Below are 11,676 nucleotides of genomic sequence, written 5' to 3' on the forward strand. Positions count from 1 at the left end.
ATCAGAGTGCCCACTACCAATAATCAGGTATACTTGATACATAAAACAGTCGGAATGGAATCCAGGAGGCACAGCAGGACCTAATGTGTTCCTGTGATACCATGTCTTCATATACTTGGGTTTTGTTGTTGATTCTTTTGGGGGAGCATTTTGGTACAGAGCCTGGCTCTGTAGTACAGGCTAGCCTTGAACTTGTGATCCTCTTGCCTCAGCTCCCAAGTATTGAGATTGAGAGGGGTGCCCTTAGTCCTGCTCTTATACTTGGTTCCAAGCTTGCCTTTAGAATGTGAGTCTGTGTGGCATCATTAGCATCTGTTAACTTATGATAGGGAGGACATGTAAACAGTGGCAGGTGAGCACATCCCTCCGGTGTGCAGGAGTGAGCACGTGCCAGGAACTAGCCAAAGGACTGGAGAGCATATTGGAAATCGGATTGCCTGTTTCTCTATTAGCCCATGACCTCTGATAAGTTTTGAGGTGCCAACGGGGTTTCTGCCCATCTTCGCAGCAGCAGACCAAGGGCTTTGACCAGGCAGTGTGCCTGCTGTGGCTCCCACCAGCTGTTTCAGTTGTAAATGTATGCCTCCTATTCAGTCTCTGATGATCTGAGTGGGAGCACATGGGTGGGGGCTTGGTTTTTAACCAGAGTCCGGGTGGTTTTTTAGGGTTGGACATAGTTAATACCTTTTCTGTGTAAGTTTGGAAGCTGAAGAAACAACTGTCCCTCATATCCAGCATCTCGGGTGCTCATGCCAGAGCCTGACCAGAACCCCTGAGACTTCCATCTAGTTAGCTTATCATTGTACTGGCTCAGCTTCTAAGTGTATGCAGTCGTTGGCAGGGACATCTTCACTGTGCCAGAGCTACTCCAGACTCCCAAGTTGGCAGAGCACTGAAGAGGGATGAGGCCTGCTGCCTCTGAGTGGAGTAGAAAGACTCCTTCATTAGAGTGACTCTCATGTTTCCCAGACACACCCAATTGGACTTTCTAGGTCTCTCTGCTCCTTGGTCTTAGAGACAGGCTGCCTTTTTAACACAGTCCTTCTGCCACAGCCCACTCTTCCTAAGAAGTTACTCTTGAGGATCTCTCTCTTAGTGATAAAACCACTTTTTTTTTTTTTTTTTTTTTTTTTTTTTGAGACAGGGTTTCTCTGTATAGCCCTGGCTGTCCTGGAACTTACTCTGTAGACCAGGCCGGCCTCGAACTCAGAGATCCGCCTGCCTCTGCCTCCCAAGTGCTGGGATTAAAGGCGTGCGCCACCACGCCCGGCCACTTTTTTTTTAAATACATATTTTTATTGTGTTTGTACTTATTGTATGTGCATGTTACATGCAATGAACTGTGTGTGGAAGTCGAAGGACAACTTGCAGGATTTGGATCTCTCCTTCTACCAGGTGAGTGAGTCTCAGGGATCAAAATCAGGACAGCAGTCTTAGCCCACTGAGCCATCTCACCAGCCCAAGCACTTTTTTTTTCTTTTAGATTCTGTTAGCCTTTCTGCTGGCCTGAGAGCAAGATGCTGTAGTTTACAGTGCAATGACTAGATTGCCCTGTGTAGTGAGCAGCCTTGGGGAGAAGTTAGGTTACACATTACCCATCCTGCCACTTCCAGATGCTGGCAGCTCTTGAGCAGACATTATCTGCTCCAACAGACCAACAAGAGTTAGCCTCAGCTTCAAGTAAAGCCTTATCTTGAGGGCCCTGAAATGAAAATTCAGAAGGTCCCAGGCTTCAGCCCCGAGTCTTTGGCTTCCTGTTATAGGCAGGTATGTAGCTGCTGTGTGGATGCCCATATGTGTCTTTTTATAACACAGTGTTGTTGATTGTATTCTGAATGCCAGCTTCTGAGTCTGAGACATTGAGAGTCAGATGTGTAGTGCTGGGCATGCCCTGCCATTATTTCGCCTTCTCCCCAGGAAGCATGAGTGTGCTGCTGACAGCCAAAGGGTCACTGTCACCTTTTTCCCTTACCAGGAAAGAGAGATCCTTGGTGGCCTCACAGTAACAAGAGGAAGAGGCCGAGGCCGTAGTGACTGGAGTGTGGGCACTCCTGGGGGCGTCCAGGAAATTACGTACACAGTGCCAGCTGATAAGTGCGGCCTTGTGATAGGCAAAGGTAAGAGGCAGCTTTTCTGTCCCCTGCACCTGCTCAAGGGAGGAAATGCCATCCTTCAGACCTATATTCAATGCATCTCTGGGGTCCCTATCCTGACTTGTCATCATGGAGGTAAAGCACGTCCAAGTTGTGGACAGGAAGTTAGGCCCGCCACTCAGGCGGTTGGAGAGAGGCTGGGAAGGTGTGTGAGCCTTTGGTGTTCTCTGTGGACTGGGATAAACTTGGTCTTGGATAAGTCACCAACACTCATGCTGCCTGCTGCAGAGTGCTTTCTGACACGAGACATCCTCTCCCTCACTGGCTTTGGGCACTGTGTCTTTGTGGACAGCATGGGAGCCTTTGAACAGTGCATTCAGCCTATAGGGGAACAGAGATTGCTGTTAGCCCCTAACCATTTGGGGGCAGTTTGGAGCATTGGGTGAAAAGCCTCATTTCTGCCTGCACAATGCCTTCCTTCCTGAGAGCCAGGAGGGAGCGGGCAGAGTAGGCCCTGGGACCACCTTGCCTTGGCTGGCCTCCCTAGGAGCACTGAGCTGGAATTTGCTGCCAGCAGGACTTGTGTTTGACATTGGCTTTTGTGTTTTCCTTCAGTGTTCATTTGACAGCATAGAAAGATGTCTTTTCCCCAGGATTGTGTCTCCCCGCCCCCTCCCCCTCCCCCATTTCTTCTTCCAGGGAACAGGGAATGTGTCTTGGGCTATTTCCACCAGCAAATCTCATGCCTGCCTAGGTGTCCTTGGGAACTGGAGTGGGTGTTAGTTACCAGCACCAACCCCGGGACTTGTAGTTACCCCAACTTGGGGGAGTGTCTGTCCTCCTTTAAGATCTTACTGTCTTGTGTCCATGTATTTCAGATGATTGGATGGTAGGAACAGTGAAGGGTTTTGGTTTTAGTTTGAGACCGCTTACCCAGACTGCCTCTACCTTATGATCCTCTTGCTTCAGCCTCTAGGTCAGTGGTTCTAAACCTTCCTAACACTGCAGTCCTTTAATAAATACATACCGGTCCTCATGTTCTCATGACCCTCAACCATAACATTATTTCATTGCTACTTCATAATTATGCTACTGTAATTTTGCTGTTATGACTTAACAATGTTAATAGCTGATATACAGGAGCTTTGGTATGTTACACTGTGGAGGTCCCGTCCCTCAGGTTGAGAACTGCTGCTCAGGGTTCTAGGATCACATCCTAGTAGCTGCTTAGAATGGTAGGCACCCCCACACTCCACCCAGCTCATGGACAGTACCAAGAGATTAAATTTACCTGATATGTATAGGCAGGGATCACATCTAGGTGGCTTGGCCTTTTGAAAACCATTTTGTTAGTAATTTCATTTGCCTGTGTCTCAGAATACTGGCAGAAGTGTTCTCTCTCTCTCTCTCTCTCTCTCTCTCTCTCTCTCTCTCTCTCTCTCTGTGTGTGTGTGTGTGTGTGTGTGTGTGGTGTCTTTGTCCATCCTCCACAGAGCACCCAAGTAGGTCCTAGAGGACAGGAATAACAGTGAAAAGTTCAGTAACAGGCTGGAATCCACCACAAGCTAAGGTGATCATGGAAAGGCTCTTTCAAGGGAGCTGTTTCCTTTTCTGGGGAAAGGCATGTGGTAGAGAGAGAAGGAGAGGAGAGAAGAGAGCCTGTGTGCCCAGGCAACCATGCAGAGCTCTCCCAACTCCTGCCCTTGGACAGCCTCCCGGGCCCCTGCTGGATTTCCATGATAAACACAGCAACATTGACAGATAGTCTGGCCAGCCCTGCTCTTGTCAGCCAGTCCTTTTAGCAGCTTTGATTAATTGCTTTACGATTTCACGTCCAGCCGGCCGCTGGTGGGTCACTTCTGCCCCCCATCAGGTGGAAGAATGGAGCAGGCTGTTGAATGAGTCCAAGACAGCCACCATGTGCCAAACTAATGACCTCATTTTGAAGGAAGATGAACTTAAATTAACTCCTTGTGGCCGTATGTGGTTTTGCAGTGCTTCCATATCTGATTAACATGCTCCTGAGGTCTCAGCATCTTGGGCCGTTGGCCTGGCTAAGGTGGGGCTGCTAGTCCTCAGTCTCAGGCGTACTTACTGCTCTTACCTGCTGTCTGGGACTACTGAGACTAGACACATGCAAGGGCTCTGCCTTTTGTTCCTCATTGCGTCTCCAAATCTTGATTGGGAACAAAACAGCTTACTCTTCATGGGGCAGAGATGATGAAGGCTGCAGCTATAAGAAGAGGACCCAGGAGCTACACTGGGCATACAGAAAACACATAGCTGTCAGCCCGACTGCCCTGCCCTCAGGAATGGTCACCAGGACTCACCTCCACTTTTGGTTCTTGACCCTTTTGAGATGAAATAAAGTTAAAGCTTGTCCCTGCTCTTTCTCCTCCTCAGCTGCCTCACTTGCTTGGTGGTAGCATAGATTAGCATCCTCTGCTGAGGCTGTAGGTGAAGTGCATAAAGGAGAGCTTTGGGACATGCAGTGTGTGACCCCTGTCATTTCCAGCTGGGTTTGATTGGAAATGAGCAGGGGCAACCCAACACTAACATGTGGTCTTTGCTTTGAGGCTCATGGGACTCCCTGCTCCCCTTACCAGACTTTCCAACACATTATCTGCAGTTTTGTAAAACGTGTGCTTAGGTTTTCCTTGTATTCTGGCAGTATTCTACTCCCAGAGAGTTGATGGAATAGATCTAAGTTCTGTGAAATTTCAGAAGAATGGGTCATTGTTCACTGGCTGGTGGAGTTTTTGTTATACATGTTTCATTAAGAGACTGAGACTTGCCGGTTTTCAGAGAGAACAACTAAATTTCCATCGCCCCCTCCATCTAGGCCATGTGCCCCGCCTCCTCCCCCTCTGTACTGCTTGTGTCTGCACCCATCCCCCCACCAAGGCAGAGGGACCTGAGAGGGAACAGGGTGTGATATTGAAGGCCAGAGTGGGCTCCAGGCATTGTTGGGGCTGTAGCCGCCCATTTGACCTGTGGAGGGAGGGCAGCCTCTGCCCAGGCTGAAGGCCTCCATTGTGTGTGGTAGGGCCATCAGGTCTCCATTCTTAAACTGAGGAGGATCAGCCTTTCCTGGGTGGACTTCAAGTCAGGCAGGAATGAGTTCAGTGGCCTGCAGCAGTTGGGCCCAGGCCCTTCTATGGGGCCCATGGCCACAGAGGCTTCAGTCCAGCTCCAAACAATCTTGTTTCCAGATGGCTAGTGTTACATACAAGAAAGAAGCCCTGGATTTTGTCAGGGCCTGTGTGCAGTAAGCAGGGTATTTGTGGGCAAGAGTTAGCCTGTGCGTTTCAGCCTCCCCTAAGCATAGGCCATAGACTCTGCCTCTGATCTAATCAACCCTATCTCCTGCCTGCAGGGGGCGAGAACATCAAAAGCATCAACCAGCAATCAGGTGCCCATGTGGAGCTTCAGCGGAACCCCCCTCCTAACACCGACCCTAACCTGCGGATATTTACCATCAGGGGTGCTCCTCAGCAGATGGAGGTGGCCAGGCATCTCATAGATGAGAAAGTTGGCGTACGTACACGGGCCTCCCCCCACCTGGCTTATACTAGCTGGATTTGCTTTTGGATGTCCAAGGTACCTGCTTTCCCCCAGAACCTTGTGCTTCCTGTGCCTCTCCATCCTTGCATCGTGTGGGGGCAGCCTCTCCTCCTCTCCAAAGGAAAGTCCAAGGCTCAGGGAGTGCCAGGCCCCAGATGCAATGAGAGAAGCCCCTGGCATGACTGCCAGGGCTTCAGCAGTCAGACCTCCGGCCATGTCCCTGCAGGCGTAAATGAGCTGCAGGAAAGCAGCCTTCCCCCGGCACTGCCCCAGGTTCCCTCAGGCCTAACCCTGGCCACCAGCCCTACAGGCAGCTTTCATTGACTCTGGCTTTAGTTTCAGGCACCTCAAAGCAGATAAAGAAAGGGAATGTTGATGGAGGACAGATGGGCCACTGCTCACCTCAATGGGGACGTAGAATGGCAGAAAGAGCCCTGGGCCAGCCTAAATTGACGGGAGAGTCAAGCAGGTTGGTCCTCCCCCAGGGTGACATGCAAGGGCAATCGTGGTGGTGCCAGGACTGGCTGTGTGGTGGTCTTGGTCATTTGAGGGGCAGAGCCACCGCTGCAGACATTGTCTGCTGGGGAAGGAAGCTAGTGTGAGCGCAGAGCTGTCTCCTTCACTTGACTTGCCTCCCATAGTGGCTTCCCTGGGTGGGCCTGGGCAGAGGGCAAAGTGACTCGGTGACACGGGTGAGAGCTGCTCTGTGCCCACACAGGGTGCCAGCCTCGGAGCCCCTGCAGCCTTCGGACAGAGCCCCTTCAGCCAGCCACCAGCCGCACCACATCAAAAGTGAGTCTTCTGCCTCTGTCTCCTGGTGGAAGGTTCATCACCCAGCTAACCTCAGTCTAACTCCTCTGAAGTACTAATCCAGGTCCTGGGTGGGACCATGTTGTGTTTTCCTCTCTCTGTCCTGTCCTGTAGATCGATCACCATTCGGGGTAAAGCCCAGAGCTCGGGGGTTTCCAGTCACATGTCTTCCCAAGGGAGCACAATGCCTGGGTAGAGGGGAGTGGGTTGAGGGGGTAAGCCCTTCCTGCAGATCAACAGTGCTCCTCCCTTCCCTACAGCACCTTTCCTCCCAGGGGCTTCCCCAACATCGCAGCTAAAGTTAATGGGAATCCCCACAGCACCCCTGTGAGGTAGGTGTTAACTGTCCCTCTGCCAGAAGGAGGGCGGGGCTGGGGGGCAGACGGTAAAGAGGCAGGGGGGTGTGGGGCTCTGTGCCTCCTGCTATCACAAAGGATTCTTCTGTCACCCACAGTGGCCCTCCAGCTTTTCTGACCCAAGGCTGGGGCAGCACTTACCAGGCTTGGCAGCAGCCTACACAACAAGTCCCAAGTAAGTGACTCAAGACGGTGAGGATATACACCAGGGTGGCCAGGCTGATGCTCACAGAGCCAGGCACCTGATGGGGTGGGGTGAGTTGTTGAGTTCCACTCCTGGTGTAGCAGGACTCCTCCCCAGAGATGGGGCCCGGCAGACCCAGGCTGTGAGAACTCGCAGAACATGAGGCTGCTTTCCCTGGCTCACAGGGCCTCCTCAGAGCTGGGGTTGGGGCTGGAAATGGTGGTGTGGTTTGACAAGGCTCTCTCCCTCTGGTCTCCATTTCTAAGGCTAAGCTCCAGCCAGGAGCTTCCTGTCCTCTGCCCTCCTACGCAGCCTCCTGCCTGCTGAGGATCCTCACTTAGTCTTCTTTTGGCCAGGCAATTTCTCGCCAGTGACCTAAAAAGGGGCATTTTCTGTCACCTAGACTTCTCAGAAGCAGAACTGTCTTTGCTGAGCCACTAGAAGGGGAGATGTGTACTTCAGCCCCTCTCCATCTCCGCACTGGCACAGCCAGTTCTGCTCTGCTTTGCCTTCTCAGCAGCAGCTGAAGTGTTTCATGAGCTCTGTAACCTCAGCCATTTTGTTCCCTTTCCTCCCTTAAACCTGACAGTGAGTGAGCACCTACTGGTGCTGGGGTCCACCCTCGTCACACTTAGCAGGCTTGTTCCAAGTGCTGGGCTCTTGGATACTGCTGATGTGTGTATCCCCAAGGCAAGAGGATGACAGGATTGTGGTCCCGTTGTTCCCAGATATACCCCTGGGAGAAAGGCTCCTCCCCACTTCCCCTAAAGGAGCACTTACAGTCGGTCCGGCAGAACCTGAAGCCCAGTTGATTGGCTTTGGTGTGGGTGGTAAACAGGAAGAAGCAAGACAGACAAGCTGCCTCTAGCTGTGTGACTGAGCGCCGCCTGTGTGCAGGCACAGGCCTGTGCACACCCCACATCGCAGGGAGGAAGACAAGCTGTTGTTGATTCAGTACCTGTCCCCTTCCCCTCCTTTGGTCTTAATTAGCATGGCAAAAAAGACAGGCACTTTGCTGAGCTGTGTGGACTGGCACGCTCTTCATAGTCCTCTGGCTGCCTTACACTCACTCTGATGAGTGGTGAGGGCTTTGGTGAGCTAGTGCTTGTCCCTGGCCTCTCTGCCTTGTTACTGCCCCAGCCTAATGCTGCCTTTCCTTGACACTGGGTGTCTCCTCATTCCTGTCTCCTCTGCCAGCAGTAGAGAAGGAGGCACCTAGGCCTCTGTGCTGTTCCCACACCGAAAGGCCAGACCAGGCAAGGGCCAGGTGGGCTTGTTACCTCTGCCACTGGCATGTGCACCATCAGCACATGTGCACAGGGTTTGTCTGGCCTCGAACCCCAGGCCTATGCCTTCATGTTATGTTCTACACAGGGAATTCCCACTCTTGTAACCTTTCTTGTCCAGGGGGACAGTAGTGGAGTTGTGGGGCCTCATGAGGTGTTCATGAGGAACTAGGTTCAGAGTTTGAGAAGGCTTTGGCTTCCAACCCTGCCTCCTAAAGACCCTGGTTGAAGCCAACTTCACGGGGGCTGAAGTGAGCCATGGTGGGAGTTGATGAGCAAGGCCTGACTGCTGTCTGTTTTCTGCACAGGCCAGCAGAGTCAGCCACAGAACAGCCAGCCCGACTACAGCAAGGCCTGGGAGGACTATTACAAAAAGCAGAGTGAGTGCAGCCATCATGCGCTGTCCAGGGTCACCCGTACCCTCTCTGGGGCTGTGTCTAGGTGCCCATCTTGTCTCTCCATATGTCCTGTCAGAGGAAGCCAGATGTGGCCAGTGCCTACGGGGTGTGTTGTCCTCAGTCTTTGGGGGCCATGTCAGGGCAGGCAAGAGGTCACAGTGCAGAGATTGGGGCTACCACTTCACTGGCTGCTGGTACCTGTCTTTCCTTTGGAGTCCATTTCTCCTTATACTACCAGGAACCAGATCAGGCCTGAGGGTGATCGTCATTAGCGAAGGGCCTGGGCATGTTGCAGTCTAAGCCATTTTTGGGTCTAGTGTAGGATTGCACGGCAACATCTTACACCTAGAACCATTATGTGCTGATTGGAAGGCCCAGGGTAAAGCTGCTTGGCCTTGGGGGCCAAAAACATCTCTGGGCTGCACTGGTGACTGATGGGCTGGTGTCAGGTGTCTCCTCACTGGGGCTTGGGGCCTATTTAACACCCACCCACCCTCACCCAGCCCTACCTGAAAGCTGCCCTGCACTGGCTCTCCCAGCTCTGCCTGTGCCCAGGGCTGTTGCAGGCAGTCAGGGCAGTGTAGTCCTATAGAAGTGTAGCATCTAGGTGGGCTTTGGCTGAGGCTGGTAAGGCCTGAGAGAAGGGACCTCCCACCCCCTCCCCTTCTTTAACTCCTGTCTGTTCTTTGTCCTCCAGGTCATCCCACCAGTGCTGCCCCACAGGCCAGCTCCCCCCCAGACTACACGATGGCCTGGGCTGAGTACTACAGGCAGCAGGCCGCCTTCTATGGGCAGACTTTAGGGCAGGCTCAGGCCCACAGCCAGGTCTGTAGCCAGTCCCCAGCGCCATGATGCCACGCAGCCTTTGTGCTTGCCTAGCCCCAGGGTGAGCACAGTGGCCTGTGGGGGTCTCCTCTGTCCCTCCACTCCATAACTGAGCTTGAGCAGAGGCTGCTTCTAGCTCTGGGCCTAGAAACCCTGACTATACCTAAGTGCCCTGGGTCTGCAGTGAGCCAGGACCACTCCAGCAGTAGTTCTTGCAGAGAGTGGCCAGGTTGGGCCTTTACCTGCACAGCACCTTTGGGGCCAAGCAAGTGGAGGGCCAGCTTGGCCTCTTTCTGTGTAGAAATGAGGAGGGCTCTCTCCCGTTCTCAGCCAAGAAGGAGCTCTCTTTCCTTGGACCTTGGGGGCAAGGCTCCCTCCCAGGGGGTACCTTTTGCCTTGTAGGAAGCTGGGGTTAGACCTGGTGACCCAGGAGAAGCCTTCCCCTTTCACCCCATACCCCCACATTCTGACCCTAGAACCTGAGGTGCTTAGCATTCAGTACCTGGTGGTATGAGACTCTGGTCTTGGGCTGACCCTCTCCCTCCCCCCACAGGAGCAGTAGATGGGCATCTGCCGCGGCTCTTCCCCGAAATCAGTGTGAGAGAAACCTGTTTGTTACAGAGATTTTTAGATTTGCAAACCTTTTGATGAAGACCTTTGTTTTGTTCTGTGAAACACTATATTTAGATTAACAGAAATTTTCTAAAAATTGGGAAAATTAGTTACTAAACATTGCTGGTAATTTTTACGTCATGATTTCTTTGTAAATGTGTGAGCTCCGGGGCTCTTGGAGCGAAACCTGCAAGCTCGGGTGCCCAAGCTCTCCTCGGAGCCTGGCATTTCATCACACGATGGCTTTGTCTTGTGTCTTTTTAGTTACAGTTTGGGGTGGGTTTGTTGTTGTTGTTGTTGTTGTTGTTGTTGGGTTTTTGGTTTTGGTTTTTGTTTTCCCTTTTTTTTTTTTTTTTTTCTGTTACAACAGAAAAAATGGCTTGGAAGTCTTAGGTGGTAATGTAACAAATTCTTTAAAAATTTTTGAAGCAGTATTTAAATATTCGTAAATGTAAATTCATTGTGTTTCACCTCTAATTTCTTGTATCTTGGCTGTCTGGTTTTATTGCATTTTTTAAAAAAAACTGAACTATTATGTATTGTAATTAATGATGTGAATTTTGAACTGAGACGGGTCCTTGTGTTGCGGGAGGGTCATTTGTGGGTTATGTCATTTCTAGCGTTTTGATGGTGATGCAGAGACGCGGTCTGCCTTCGTGTAAGCTGCTCGTCTCCATTATCCAGGGCAGTTGTGTGTCTAAGACCTCCAAGCTGGTTTTAAAAACAAAAAGCCTTTCTCTATTCTCAGAAATATAAATACTGTTATTTTTAATATTAAAAAGAAATTCAATATAACTTTTAACAAACACTGTGGACATTAAACCATATAAAAAAATGTAGTAACTATTTTTTAATTCCAGGGTGTTTTTGCTTTTTTTCCTTAAATATTTTCTTAATATTTGTCAAATTAACTAGATAAATAAATAAATCTAGTATTAACAACAGTATGAGTTAAATAATTTTGATTTAATAAAAGGGATACTATGATTTCCAATGTTTACTGTAGTGTATCTGTACAGATAACATGTATTTTTAAAGGAAACACGGAGTTGAAGCTATTTTTTCCTGCATTTTGGATTGACCTGAGGAACATTCCGTTTGAAACGTGCTCGTTACGGTTTGCCGTTCTTGTTTTCCTTATGATGCTTGAAATGTCTAACTATTAAAAAGGCATTGGAAATGTTATGCATGTTGTTTTTTAAAGATGTTCTTTTTATTTGACTGACAATTCATTTTACACTCTATATAATAAAATTTCCACAAGATGTCTTGTGGGCAAAGTGTTCTTAGTCTGTTTTGTTTGCTGGCCCCTGTCTCTTGCCCTGCCTAGCTGATAATGGCTCTGCATCAGCCCAACTCTTTGATATACACAGCCTCTGGGGACTTCTGAAGTAAAGTTCGTTTTATGTGGCAGCTTTACACTTGACCCTTTGACTTAAGGCCACACTAAGGACCGGCCTTCACAGTGACAGCATCTGAGCGAGAACAGTCCTGCTTGGTCCTGAGAAAGGTGTGGTCCCTGAGGAAGCCAATGGGTCAGCACCCCAC

The 11,676-nt window shown here is 50.5% G+C and overlaps 1 protein-coding gene and 1 non-coding gene across 14 annotated transcripts in view; both read left to right on the forward strand.

Annotated features, from left to right (window-relative positions):
* Nucleotides 1–11,417, forward strand: part of Fubp3 (far upstream element (FUSE) binding protein 3) — a 44,884-nt gene extending 33,467 nt beyond the window's left edge. For 3 of the 13 annotated variants that reach the window (NM_001290548.1, NM_001363081.1, NM_001363079.1), the window contains 8 exons: nt 1,976–2,117; nt 5,470–5,630; nt 6,376–6,449; nt 6,728–6,799; nt 6,922–6,998; nt 8,602–8,673; nt 9,389–9,516; nt 10,070–11,417. In NM_001290548.1, the coding sequence (NP_001277477.1) occupies nt 1,976–2,117; nt 5,470–5,630; nt 6,376–6,449; nt 6,728–6,799; nt 6,922–6,998; nt 8,602–8,673; nt 9,389–9,516; nt 10,070–10,078 (735 nt within the window). In that variant the 3' untranslated portion in view covers nt 10,079–11,417. Of the gene's footprint in view, nt 1–1,975; nt 2,118–5,469; nt 5,631–5,993; nt 6,127–6,375; nt 6,450–6,727; nt 6,800–6,921; nt 6,999–8,601; nt 8,674–9,388 lie in introns of all 13 variants that reach the window. The other 10 variants (XM_006498127.2, XM_006498130.4, XR_001783041.2 and 7 more) reach the window with 9 other exon arrangements.
* On the forward strand, nt 6,312–6,375 carry Mir6998 (microRNA 6998). The gene has a single exon (NR_105964.1). It is a non-coding gene; the product is annotated as a microRNA 6998 (primary transcript).
* Nucleotides 11,418–11,676: the final 259 nt, after the last annotated feature.

The sequence above is a fragment of the Mus musculus genome, chromosome 2, assembly GCF_000001635.26.
Source record: "Mus musculus strain C57BL/6J chromosome 2, GRCm38.p6 C57BL/6J".
Taxonomy (NCBI): domain Eukaryota; kingdom Metazoa; phylum Chordata; class Mammalia; order Rodentia; family Muridae; genus Mus; species Mus musculus.